Genomic DNA, 11,363 nt, shown 5'->3' with positions numbered 1-11,363 from the left:
CCCGTGTCCGTGCCGCCCCCCCAAATCACGCCCGTGCCCCCTCCCCCCATGTCTCTCTGTGCTGCTCCCCCCGCCCGTGTCCGTGTCCGTGTCCCCCCCTCCGGGCCATGTCCCCGTCCCCCCCCGTGTCCGTGTCCCCCCCGCTCCCGTCCCCGCCCGCCGCCGCCGCCGCCCCCGTCCCGGCCCTTTCTGGGCCGCCTCCAACTTCCCGGCCCGGGCGCGGCGGCGGCGGCGGCGGCGGCTCCGCGGGGCTGCGGCGGCCGAGCCTCGTTGGGCGCCCCCCGGGCCCCCGGCTCCCCGGGCCGCTGCGGGCGGCCGATGGCGGCGGGGGGCCGCGGCGGGGCCCCCGGCGCTGGGAGCCGCGGCCCGGCCCGGAGCGGGGAGCGGGCCCGGCCCGGCCGTAGCGGAGCGCGGAGCGGCGGCGGTGAGTGCGGCCGGGGGGGTCGGCGGGTGGCCCCGGGCCCTGTGTCCCCCGTGTCCCCGCAGGTGCGGATCCCCTCCCGCCGCCCCCGCTGGATCGGCCCGGAATAGGGACCGCAGCGGCAAAAGGGACCCCCCCAGGCCGAGACAGAGACACCCCAGGGATGGACAGACGGCCCCCAAGGGACAGGGGGACCCCCGATACCGACACCCCCGAGCACGGACACCCCCTCCCAGGGTAGGGACCCCCCCGGCAGAGACAGCCCCCCCACGGGAAAGGGACCCTCCATCCCCGCGGGAAGGACGCCCCGCGACAGGGACACCCCCTCGCCGAGGGAAAGGGACACCCCCCGAGGGGATCCCCCACTCTGGAGAGATGGGGACCACCCCCCAACAGGGCCCCCCCATTCCCGAGGGCAGCAGTGCCACCCCCCCCAGGTGAGGGGACCCTCCCCAGCAGGGACACCCCTCCGAGGGTAGGGGACATCCCCTGGGCAGTGGGGACACCCCAGGGGCAGGACCCCCCTGCCAGGGTGTGGGGCTGGGCTGGGGGTGGCAGTGGAGGGGGTGACCCCCCTGCTGAGCCATCCCTGGCTCTTGTACCCCCACCCCAGGGCAGGGACAGCCGGGGCCTCCCCCAGGTGCAGCCCCCAGCCCATGGCTGAGTGCTGGGGACCCCAATTCCCCATTCCCCCCCCTTTCGGCAGCCCCTCGGGGTTGAACCCCACCAGGGTAAAGGGGGGGGCTCCCTGCCCCTGGCACTGCCATCCCTCCGGTGTCACCTGCTCCAGGGTGGGGACACTGGGCAGAGGACACCCACCATGACTGGGCAGCTTTTTGGGGGGTTGGGGAGGGATGTCCCCTCTGTGCCACAGCCCCCCCAGGGGTGGGTATGGGTGACAAGGGACTCATTAACCTGGGGGGGTCACAGGAGGAGGGGACACAGAGTGGGGGACGTGGAGAATGGGAACAAACAAGGTGGGGGGACATGAGGGGAGGGGACATGGGCTGTGGGGGGGACACGGAGGGTGGAGGGACAGGGAATGGGGGGGGCTGCAGGTCCTGGCAGGGATCAGGAAGGTCCCAGAGGGGTGGTGGCGGCAGTGATGGTGGTAATATGGGGGAAACTGAGGCACAGAGGGGTCACTGAGGTTGGTGAGTGGTTTGGGGGGGCTTTGGGGGGTTTCCTGCCCATGACAGCCCCCGTTGTCCCCCCGCAGGCACCTGGCCATGGCCGACCCCAGCCACATCCAGTCGGCCGCCTCCAAGAGCATCCGCCCCTTCCGCTCCAGCGAGGAGTACCTGGAGGCCATGAAGGAGGACCTGGCCGAGTGGTTCAACACCCTCTACGACCTGGACATCCAGGTGGACACCTTCCTGGAGAGCCTGGAGACCGGCTGTCACCTCTGCCGCCACGCCAACAACGTCAACCGCACCGCCCTGGACTTCCAGGAGCGGCACCCCGAGGCGGCCGCCCGCATGCGAGTGCCCCAGAACGAGGTGGTGTTCCAGGCCAAGAACGTGGTGCCCGGCTCCTTCATCGCCAGGGACAACGTCTCCAACTTCATCCAGTGGTGCCGCCAGGACCTGGGCATCCAGGACGTGCTCATGTTCGAGACCAACGACTTGGTGCTGAAGAAGAACGAGAAGAACTTTGTGCTCTGCCTGCTGGAGGTGGCCAGGAGGGGCTCCAAGTTCGGCATGCTGGCCCCCATGCTGATCCAAATGGAGGAGGAGATCGAGGAGGAGATGAGGGACCAAATGGCCGAGGGCGCGCTGGGCGCGCGCCGGGAGAGCCGGGAGCCCCGGGCGGGCGCCTTCCCCAGCCGGGCCCGGCCCGTGGCCCTGTGCGACCTCAGGAACCTGGACGAGCTGGTGAGACACGCGCTGCCCGCGGAGCCCTGCGCCTGGGTGAGGGCCCTGCGGCCGCCCAGGCCGGGCCTCGCCCGGCGCTCAGGGGGAGCCGCCCACGGGCAGCTCTGTGCTTCATGGGAACTGCTCTCTGTCCGCCCAACAGGGTGCCCTCTGTCTCCTGGGGGGAGGTCCTGTCTGTCCACACAGTGGTCACTATGAGGTCCCACCACCATATGGCCTGTGGGAGAACCTCTCTGTCCATCCAATGGTCACTCTGTGGTCACTACAAGGTCCCACCTATCTATGGTCCATGGGAGAACCTCTCTGACCACCCAGTGGTCACTCTGTAGTCACCAGGAGGTCCCACCTGTCTCTGTCCCCCCAGCAGGGTCCATGGGGGGTCCCACCCATCTCTCTGGTCCCCTGGAGTCCTCTGTGTCTCTGTGGCCCCTGGCAGGTCCTGTCTGTGTGCCCCATGAGGTGCTCCATGACCCACGGGAGCTCCCCCCTGTCCCCCCAGCGGGGCATCCTCTGGTCCCCGGCAGGTCCCACCTGTCCCTGTGACCCCCAGGAAGTCACAGGCCATCCAGAGGGCACTCGGTGGTCCAGGGGAGGTCCCCCGTGTCCCTGTGACCCCTGGCAGGTCCTTCTGCCCACCGCTGTGGTCCGTAGGATGTGCTCCACCCCCCATCCCAGCTCTCCATGGCTACGGCAGCTCCTCCGCACCCGCCCCGGCTCCCGTGGAGCCTCCTTGGCTCTGTTTCGGTGCCCGTGACCAGAATCACAGCGGGGACACAGGTGCCACCTGTGCCACCTGCTCCCGGTCAGGGGTGACCCCCAGCGATCCCACCCAGGACCGCTCCTGTCCCCTCGGGGCTGCTGTCCCCAGGGAGGACGTGGGGACATCCCAGCCACAATTTGGGGTGTCAGGAGGGGGTGCGGGGGCTCAGGATGGATTAAAGGCGGGTGCGGGATCCGTCCCGCGGGTGAGCAGCGGATTAACCCGGCCCGGGGGGGACACGGGGGGGACAGGGGGGCTCTGCCCTCCCCCGCCTCCCTAAGCCTTTTTTTAATTGAAACCCCAATTCCTCATTAAGTCCCTCATTAAAGAGCATCCCGACCCCCCCGCTCCGCCCGGGGCCGTTTCGCGGGGGGCTCCCCCGTGGCTGTTGCCCCCCCAAGCCCCCCTGGCCGGGCGCTGCGTTTTTCCGGGCTGCGCAATTCTCGCCATCGGCTTTTATGGGCAGCGCCAGCGCCGGGGAGGAGCCTGGCGGGGCAGGACCCGGCCCGCTCGTCCCCAGGTGCCCCCCCGGGGGTGACAGCAGGGTCACGACCCCTCCTCACTGCACCCCCCCGCCCCCACTCCGTGACTCAGTTTCCCATCCGTGTCACCCGGATGGGAAGCGGAGCGGCCACATCCTTCCTTCCTCTCACCGCTGCCATGGGCACAGCCGCGGGAGGACCCCCCCCCTCCCCAAAATCACGGAATTATCAAAGAAACCCCAAATTTGGGGGCTCGGCGGCGCCGTGTCCCCCCCGCAGCCCCCGGGGCAGGAGGCGGCCGCGTCCCCGCGTCCCCCCGCGGCTCCCGGTTAATCCCTGACGTCAGCCCGGGGACAGAGGCGGCAGCTGGCACTGCCCGGCCGCCCCGCGGCCCCGGGGGTGCCCTGCCCGGCCCCCCAAACCCTCCCGCTCCGCTTCTCCCAGTGCCGCAGCCTCGAGTGTGGAGGGAGGCAGAACCGCCCCGGGATTTGCCCCATTTCTGTGGGTCCTGCCCCATGGGGGGGGTCTGGGGTGAATCCGCCGTGGTTCAGGGATGGGGGATGTTGTGTGTGTGCACCCCAAATGAAGCGAGCTGTGCCCGTTCTCAGCCCGCCGGGGGTGCCCGGCCATGGGAGGAGACCCCGGCCCCGCTGCCCCCGAGCCCCCCCAGGTGCTCCCCACGGAGCCCTCCATGTGTGCCCACCTGAGGGGCTGCCCCTATGGTGGGCATCCACACTGAGCCTACATGGGGGTCTACCGACCCTCTAGTGGAGGTCCAGCCCTATAACAGGGGGTTTCATGCCCCACCGACCCTATAGCAGGGTTCCTGTGCCTACCAGCCCTATAGTGGAGTGTCCATGCCTCACTGGCCCTATAACGGGGTTTGTGCTCACTGACCCTATAAGTGAACATCTGTGCCCACCTGCCCTATAATGGCGGGTCTGTGCCCCACTGACCCTATAGTGGGGGTTCTGTGCCCACCTGCCCTATAACCGGGGGGTCTGCACCCCACCAGCCCTATAACTGGTTTGTACTGGCCCTATAGCAGGGGGTCTGTACCTACTGATCCTATAACAGGGAGTCTGTGCCCCACTGACCCTATAGGGGGGTTTCTATGCCCACCAGCCCTATAGTGGGGGATCTATGCCCTGCTTGCCCCATAATGGGGGGTGTGTGTGCCCCAGCAGCTCTGTAACGGGGGTCTGTGCCCCACCGGCCCTATAGGGGGGTTCTGGACCCCGCTGACCCTACAGCAGGGCGTCCACGCCCCGCTGACCGCGCCCCTGTGTGGCCGCAGGTGCGGGAGATCCTGGGCTGCTGCTCCTGCCCCTCGCAATTCCCCATGGTCAAGGTCTCGGAGGGGAAGTACAAAGTGGGCGACTCCAACACGCTCATCTTCGTCCGAGTAAGAGCCACACCCTCACCCCATTGTCCCCTCACTCACCCCATTGTCCCCCTCACCCCATTGTCCCCCTCACCCCATTGTCCCCCCTCCCCCATTGTCCCCCTCACCCCATTGTCCCCCTCACCCCATTGTCCCCTCCTTACCCCATTGTCCCTCTCACCCCATTGCCCCCTGCCCCCCATTGGCCCCTCCTTACCCCATTGTCCCTCTCACCCCATTGTCCCTCTCACCCCATTGTCCCCCTCCCCCCATTGTCCCCCCTCACCCCATTTTCCCCCTCACCCCATTGTCCCCCCTCACCCCACTGTCCCCCATTACACCCGGCCCCTCTGCCCTCTCCTTGCCCCGCTCCCGGGCAGGGTGTGTGGGCTCCCCCATTGCCCTCACCCCTGTCCCCATACGCCCTCTGGGGGGCTCGGGGTGGGCTTTGGTGGCCTTTGGGGCCCGGCAGGTGACAGCGCTGCCCGCAGGTGCTGCGGAGCCACGTCATGGTGCGCGTGGGCGGCGGCTGGGACACCCTGGAGCATTACCTGGACAAGCACGACCCGTGTCGCTGCGCTGCCCTCTGTGAGTGTCACCCCGCGGCCGGTGCCATCCCCCGGCACGCTCCTGGCTTCTGGGGGCTTCCAGGCCCTGGCTCTGCAAGGGATCCGTGCCTGGATTCTCCCTGGGACCCCTTTCCCTGGTTCTTTATGGGGCCCCTTTCCCTGGTTCTCTGTGGGGTTTTGTTCCCTGATCTTCTGTGGGGTTCCATTCCCTGGTTCTCCATTCTCCATGGGTTCCATTTCCCGATTCTCCTTGGGGCTCCATTCTCTGTGGGACTCTTCTCCCTGGTTCTCTATGGGGTTTTGTTCCCTGATTTTCTATTGGGGTTCCATTCCCTGGTTCTCCGTGGGTTCTGTTCCCAGATTCTCCCTGGGGCTCTTCTCCTGGTTCTCTGTGGGGTTTTGTTCTCTGGTTTTCTGTGAGGTTCCATTCTCTGGTTCTCCATGGGTTCTGTTCCCAAATTCTCCCTGGACTCTGTTCTCTGGCTCTCCCTGGGGCCCCTTTCCCTGGTTCTCTATGGGGTTTTGTTCCCTGATCTTCTGTGAGGTTCCATTCCCTGGTTCTCTACTATGGTTCTGTTCCCAGATTCTCCCTGGGGCTCCATTCTCTGTGGGGCTCTTCTCCCTGGTTCTCTCTGGGGTTTTGTTCCCTGATTTTTTATGGGGTTCCATCCCCTGGCTCTCCATGGGTTTCATTCCTTTCCCTGGTTCTCTATGGGATTTTGTTCCCTGATCTTCTGTGGGGTTCCATTCCCTGGTTCTCCATTCTCCATGGGTTCCATTTCCAGATTCTCCTTGGGGCTCCATTCTCTGTGGGACTCTTCTCCCTGGTTCTCTATGGGGTTTTGTTCCCTGATTTTCTATGTGATTTTTTTGTTTTTTGGGTTTTAATTTTGGGGGGGTTGGGGGGGTTTTGTTCCCTGATTTTCTATGGGGTTCCATTCCTGGTTCTCTGTGGGTTCTGTTCCTGAATTCTCCCTGGGCTCCATTCTCTGGCTCTCCATGGGGCCCCTTTCCCTGGTTCTCTCTGGGGTTTTGTTCCCTGATTTTTATGGGGTTCCATCCCCTGGCTCTCCATGGGTTTCATTCCTTTCCCTGGTTCTCTATGAGGTTTTGTTCCCTGATTTTCTGTGAGGTTCCATTCCCTGGTTCCCTATAGGGCTCCAGTCCCTGCTTCTCTGTGGGGTTTTCTTCCCTAATCCTCTATGGGGTTCAATTCCCTGGCTCTCTTTGGGACACTGTTGCTGATTTTCCATGGGGCTCCATTCCCTGGTTCTCCATGGGGCTCTGTTCTGTGGGGCTCCATTCCCTGATTTTCTGTGGGGTTCTGTTCCCTGTTTCCCCATGGGGCTCCATCCCCTGCCTCTCTGTAGGTTCCAGTCCCTGTTTCCCCATGGGTTCCCTTCCTTGGTTCTCCATGGGTTCCATTCCCTGATTTTCTGTGGGGTTCTGTTCCCTGTTTCCCCACGGATTCCCTTCCTTGGTTCTCCATGGTTCTCCCTGATTTTCTCTGGGGTTCTGTTCCCTGTTTCCCCGTGGGTTCCCTTCCTTGGTTCTCCCTGATTTTCTCTGGGCTTCCCTTCCCTGGGGCTGGGTTTCTCAGGGCACCGATCCTGCTGGAAGGGGGAAAAGGGGAGTGACAAAAGTGGGGTTTTTCCCCAAATTCCCGAGGTGTCACCACCTCCGGGAGTAGCCCGGCTGGAAAATCGGGATGCGGGGAGGGGAGGGCCTGCTGAGCGCTGTCCCGCTGACCTCCCCACCCCGTCCCTTCCAGCGCACCGCCTGCCCCAGCCCCGCACCCCGGGCATGTCCCCCCAAAAAGCGGCTCCCGGCCCCTCCTCCTCGTCCCGCGCCTCCAGCCCCAGCGTCCCCCGGCGCCCCCGGCCCGCCGGGCCCCCCCAGCCCCGGGGGGAACCCCCGAAGCCCCCCCGGCAGGAGGGTTTGCCCCCCCGAGGGGGAGCCGCGCCCTGCCCCGGCAGCCCCTCCCGGAGCCCCGCCGAGCCGCGGGCAGCGGGCACGCTCAGGTACGGCCCCCCCGGGAATGGGGGGGACCCCAAAAGTGCGCCGAGACCCCCGGAGGGGATGGGGGAACGGGGGCGGTGATGGGGAAAGCGTTGGGGGGCGGTGGGGGGACAATGGGAGGTACTGGGGGGGAATGGGGTAACTGGGCTGAACTGGGAGATGCAATGGGGAACACTGGGGGGATCGTGGGGGCAGTGAGGGGGAAATGGAATCATTGGGGGGCAGTGGGAGGTACGAGAGGGTGAAATGGGGGTGCAATGGGAAATCATGGGGGAGAATGGGGGGCAGTGAGCGGTACTGAGGGGGCAGTGGGGTGGATTTGGGGTGAAATGGGGGTGCAGCAGGAAAGAATGGGGAATGGGGGGTGCAGCTAGGGAAGGCAGGGGAGGGGAAATGGAGGAGGACAGTGGGGGTTTGGTGGGGGGCTGTGGGGGCTAGGGCACAGACAATGGTGCACTGGGAGGTGATGGGGGCAGTGGGGTCTGTGGGGGCAGTGGGAGGGGGGAAATGGGGAAAGCATTGGGGATCAATGAAGGGGAATAGTGGGGTCAGCAGGGGGAAGGGGGCTGCAAGGGGAAATGGGGTGTGCAGTGGGGGGATGTGGGATTTTGTGGGGGTTCAGTGGAGGGGGGCAGGGGGGCAATAGGGGTTCACTGGGGTGCAATGGGGAAACAAGGGGGGATGGAATGAAGAGGCAATAGGGGAAATGGGGGTCCAGTGGGGTGTGAAATGGAGGGGGATGGGATTGGCAGGGGGGGAATGTGGGGGCCATGGGGGAGCTCAGAGCAGGGAGGCAGTGGGTGTGCAGTGGGGGAAATGGGGTGCAAGGGAGGGAATGTGGGGTGCAGTGGGGGCTGAGGGGGGGAATGAGGGTGGAATGGGAGGATTCAGTGGGGGTCTAATGGAGGGGGAAAATGGGGGGCGGTGGGGAGGGAAATGGGGTTCGGGGGGTGCAAGTGAGGAGGAATGGGCAGTGAAGGGGGAGAACGGGGGGGTTTAATGGGGGCGCAAGGGGAAGGGAAATGGGGTTCAATAGTGGGAATATGGGGTTCAGTGGGGGTGCAGTGAGGAGGAATGGGGATAAAAGGGGAAGAATGAACGGGTGCCGTGGCGAGGGAAATGGGGTGCAATGGAAGGAACGTGGGGTGCCATGGGGGAGATTGGGCAGGGTTGGGTGGGGAGGGGTGCAATGGGGGGGGGCACTGGGGTGGGTTCCACGAGGAGGGGCGCAAGGGGGATTTTTAATGAGGGAGTGCAATGGGGGGTCACGGGGGGGCTCCACCAGGAGGGGTACAAGGGGGGGCACTGGGGGCTCCATGAGGAGGAGTGCAAGGAGGGATTTTAATGGGGGAGTGCAATGGGGGGCACCGGGGGTTCCATGAGGGGCGGTGCAATGGGAGTACCAATGGGGGGTCAATGGAGGCTGTGCAATCGGGGGGGTGCCCTGGGGGGACACCAGTGCTCTCACTCCCCCCTCTGGCCCCTGCCGCCCCCAGGCCGCGCGCCCCCGCGCGTTCCCGGCGCTGCTCGGGTGACAGCGACTCCTCGGCCGCCTCGGCGCAGAGCGGCCCCCGCCGCCCCCCGGCCCGCCGGGACCCCCGGACCCGCCCGCCCCGGGCTCCCCCGCGCCTCCCGCAGCCCCGGGCGCGGCTCCGCGCCGCTGCTGCTCATCCGCCGCCGGCCCGACGGGCAGCACTCGTGGGCACGGGCGGAGCCGGCCGGGAGCCCCGGGGGGCGGCGCGACCCCCGGCCCGGCCCCGGGGACCCCGAGGAGCTGGCGCGGAGGCTGCGGGCCCCGCGCTGGCTGGAGCCCGGGCAGGAGCAGCGGCTGTTCCAGCGGCTGGAGGAGGAATTCCTGGCCAACACGCGGCTGCTGGAGCAGCTGGGGGACACGGAGAGCGCCCCCGCCGCGCCCCCCGCCCCCGCCGCTGCTGACTCGGCCTATTGCTCCTCGTCATCCTCATCTTCCTCCCTGAACGTCTTCGCCAAGCACGGGCTGCCCGCCGAGGAGGGGCGGCGGGGCGGGAACGGCGACGGGAACAACAACGGGAACAACAACGGGAACAGCAACGGGAACCACGGCGGGTGCCCCCCGCTGCCGCCCAACCCCAGCCTGGCGGATGCGAGGCGCCGCTCCACCTTCTCCAGCTCCTCCGACGAGAGCTGCTGCTTCCCGGCCTCCTGGGACAACAGCCGGGACACCCCGGGGAACCCCGGCTCCGACACCGACTGGGCCGCCGGGGAGGACGAGCTGATGGAGACGGAGGAGAGCCCCGGGCCGGGGGTCCCCGCGGCCCCGCCGCGGCCCTGGGCCAAGCCCCGGCTGGACACGCAGCCCCACAGGGCGCCCTCCCGGATCCCCACGCCCCGGGGCTGCGGGGAACGGCCCCAGCGGGCCCCGAACGGCAGCGCCAGGGCCTGGGGGGCTCTGCAGAGCGTCCCCTCCTCCCTCCTGGAGCCCCCCTGGGCCCCGCGGGAGCGTCAGGGCCTGGAGGAGAACGCGTGGCCATGAGGGGGCCCTGAGGGGGCGGTGGCAGCTGCTGGCAGCCCCGGGGACATCCCCGAGCTGCTGGGGAGGGTGGAGGTGGCACCCGGGCGGGCGATGGCCGCGGAGCTGGGGGGGCCAGGAGCGCTTCACTTGGTGACTGTCGGCGTTGGGGTGGGCCCTGCGAGGAGCCCCCAGCCCCAGAGGGTGCCAGGGCTGTCCCCAGGCCCTGGGGAGCAGCTCCGGGGGGGGCAGGCGTGTGGGCAGGGCAGGGGTGGCCAGAGCAGAGCTGGGAATGGGGCTGGAGAGCACCCGGTTCTCTTCATCTCCTCACTCTTCTCCACTTGCTTTCCTTATCTTGACGTGCTCTTCTTATCTTCTCCTCTTCTTGCTATTCTTGTCATCCTCCTCCTCCTCAGCTCATCTTCTCCCTCTTCTTTTGGGCTGCCTCCTCCTTCTCGTCTTCTCCTCTTGGCCTTCACATCCTTCTCCCTCATCATCTTCTCCTCTTGGCCTTCCCCTCGTCTCCTCTTGGCCTCATCATCACCTCTGCAGTCTCTCCTCTCCACCCTGAGATGACTTGGGGACATGCAGTTTGGCACCACAAGCCCTGTTTCAGGGCAGGACGGGTCACTGTTCCCTCTCCAGCCCCCCGCTGGCCACAGCACTGCCCCCCAGCTCGTGTTGATGTCCCCAGGGTGGGACAGGGCTGTGTCCCCAGCCCAGGCCACCGAGGCCCCCACCCCTGCATGTCCTCTGCAGCCAGTAAAGACCAACGGAGCTGAGCCCACCATGTCTGCTCATCTGTCCAGGGGCATTCAGAGCCCCAGGCCCGAGGGAGGGAGGGAGGGAGGCTCTGGGGGTGCCAGCAGGGGTGGGAGCAGTGAAGAGCTGGGCTGAGGCTGAGTCCCAATGTCCTGGACCCCCCGACAGCCACTGGGACCTCTCCAGAGGTGCCCCATGGCCAGGGACCTGCACCCCAGGGCTGCTGGCCCAGGGGGACACAGCAGGTGTGGGTCACCAGGAGGGTCCAGACCTCTGGTGGTGACCTCCCCGCTGTGACTTTCCAAAGCAGGGTGCCCACTGTGGTCCCTGCTGTGGCAGTGGGGCTGGTGTCCAGCCCCAGAGTGGTGCTGGTGGCCCGTGGGGTGTCCCAGAGCAGCACCAATGATTTGTGGGGTATCCCAGAGCAGGACTGGCTGGTGCTGCTCATCACCCACCTCACAGGGACCTCCTGGGGACGCCACACTTGTCCCCAACCCCAGGAGGGGCTCGGGGCACCCAGACTGGACACCATGGACAGTGCAGGGCCCCTTGGTGGATCCCTGAGAGGCTCCAGGAGCAGAGCCACGAGCTCTCCATGCCCTTC

At 66.7% G+C, this 11,363-nt stretch overlaps 1 protein-coding gene across 1 annotated transcript; it reads left to right on the top strand.

Annotated features, from left to right (window-relative positions):
• The first annotated feature begins 366 nt into the window (after nucleotides 1-366).
• GAS2L1 (growth arrest specific 2 like 1) lies at nucleotides 367-10,811 on the top strand. The gene is given in 7 exon segments (XM_030959092.1): nucleotides 367-424; nucleotides 1,641-2,295; nucleotides 4,835-4,942; nucleotides 5,413-5,509; nucleotides 7,262-7,511; nucleotides 9,006-9,093; nucleotides 9,095-10,811. Coding segments are annotated over 6 exon segments (2,115 nt in total). The 5' UTR covers nucleotides 367-424; nucleotides 1,641-1,650; the 3' UTR covers nucleotides 10,022-10,811.
• Nucleotides 10,812-11,363: the final 552 nt, after the last annotated feature.

This window comes from Camarhynchus parvulus, chromosome 15, assembly GCF_901933205.1.
Source record: "Camarhynchus parvulus chromosome 15, STF_HiC, whole genome shotgun sequence".
Taxonomy (NCBI): Eukaryota; Metazoa; Chordata; class Aves; order Passeriformes; family Thraupidae; genus Camarhynchus; species Camarhynchus parvulus.
Note: the sequence above shows the minus strand (reverse complement) of the source record. Positions and strands in the feature narration are given on the sequence as shown.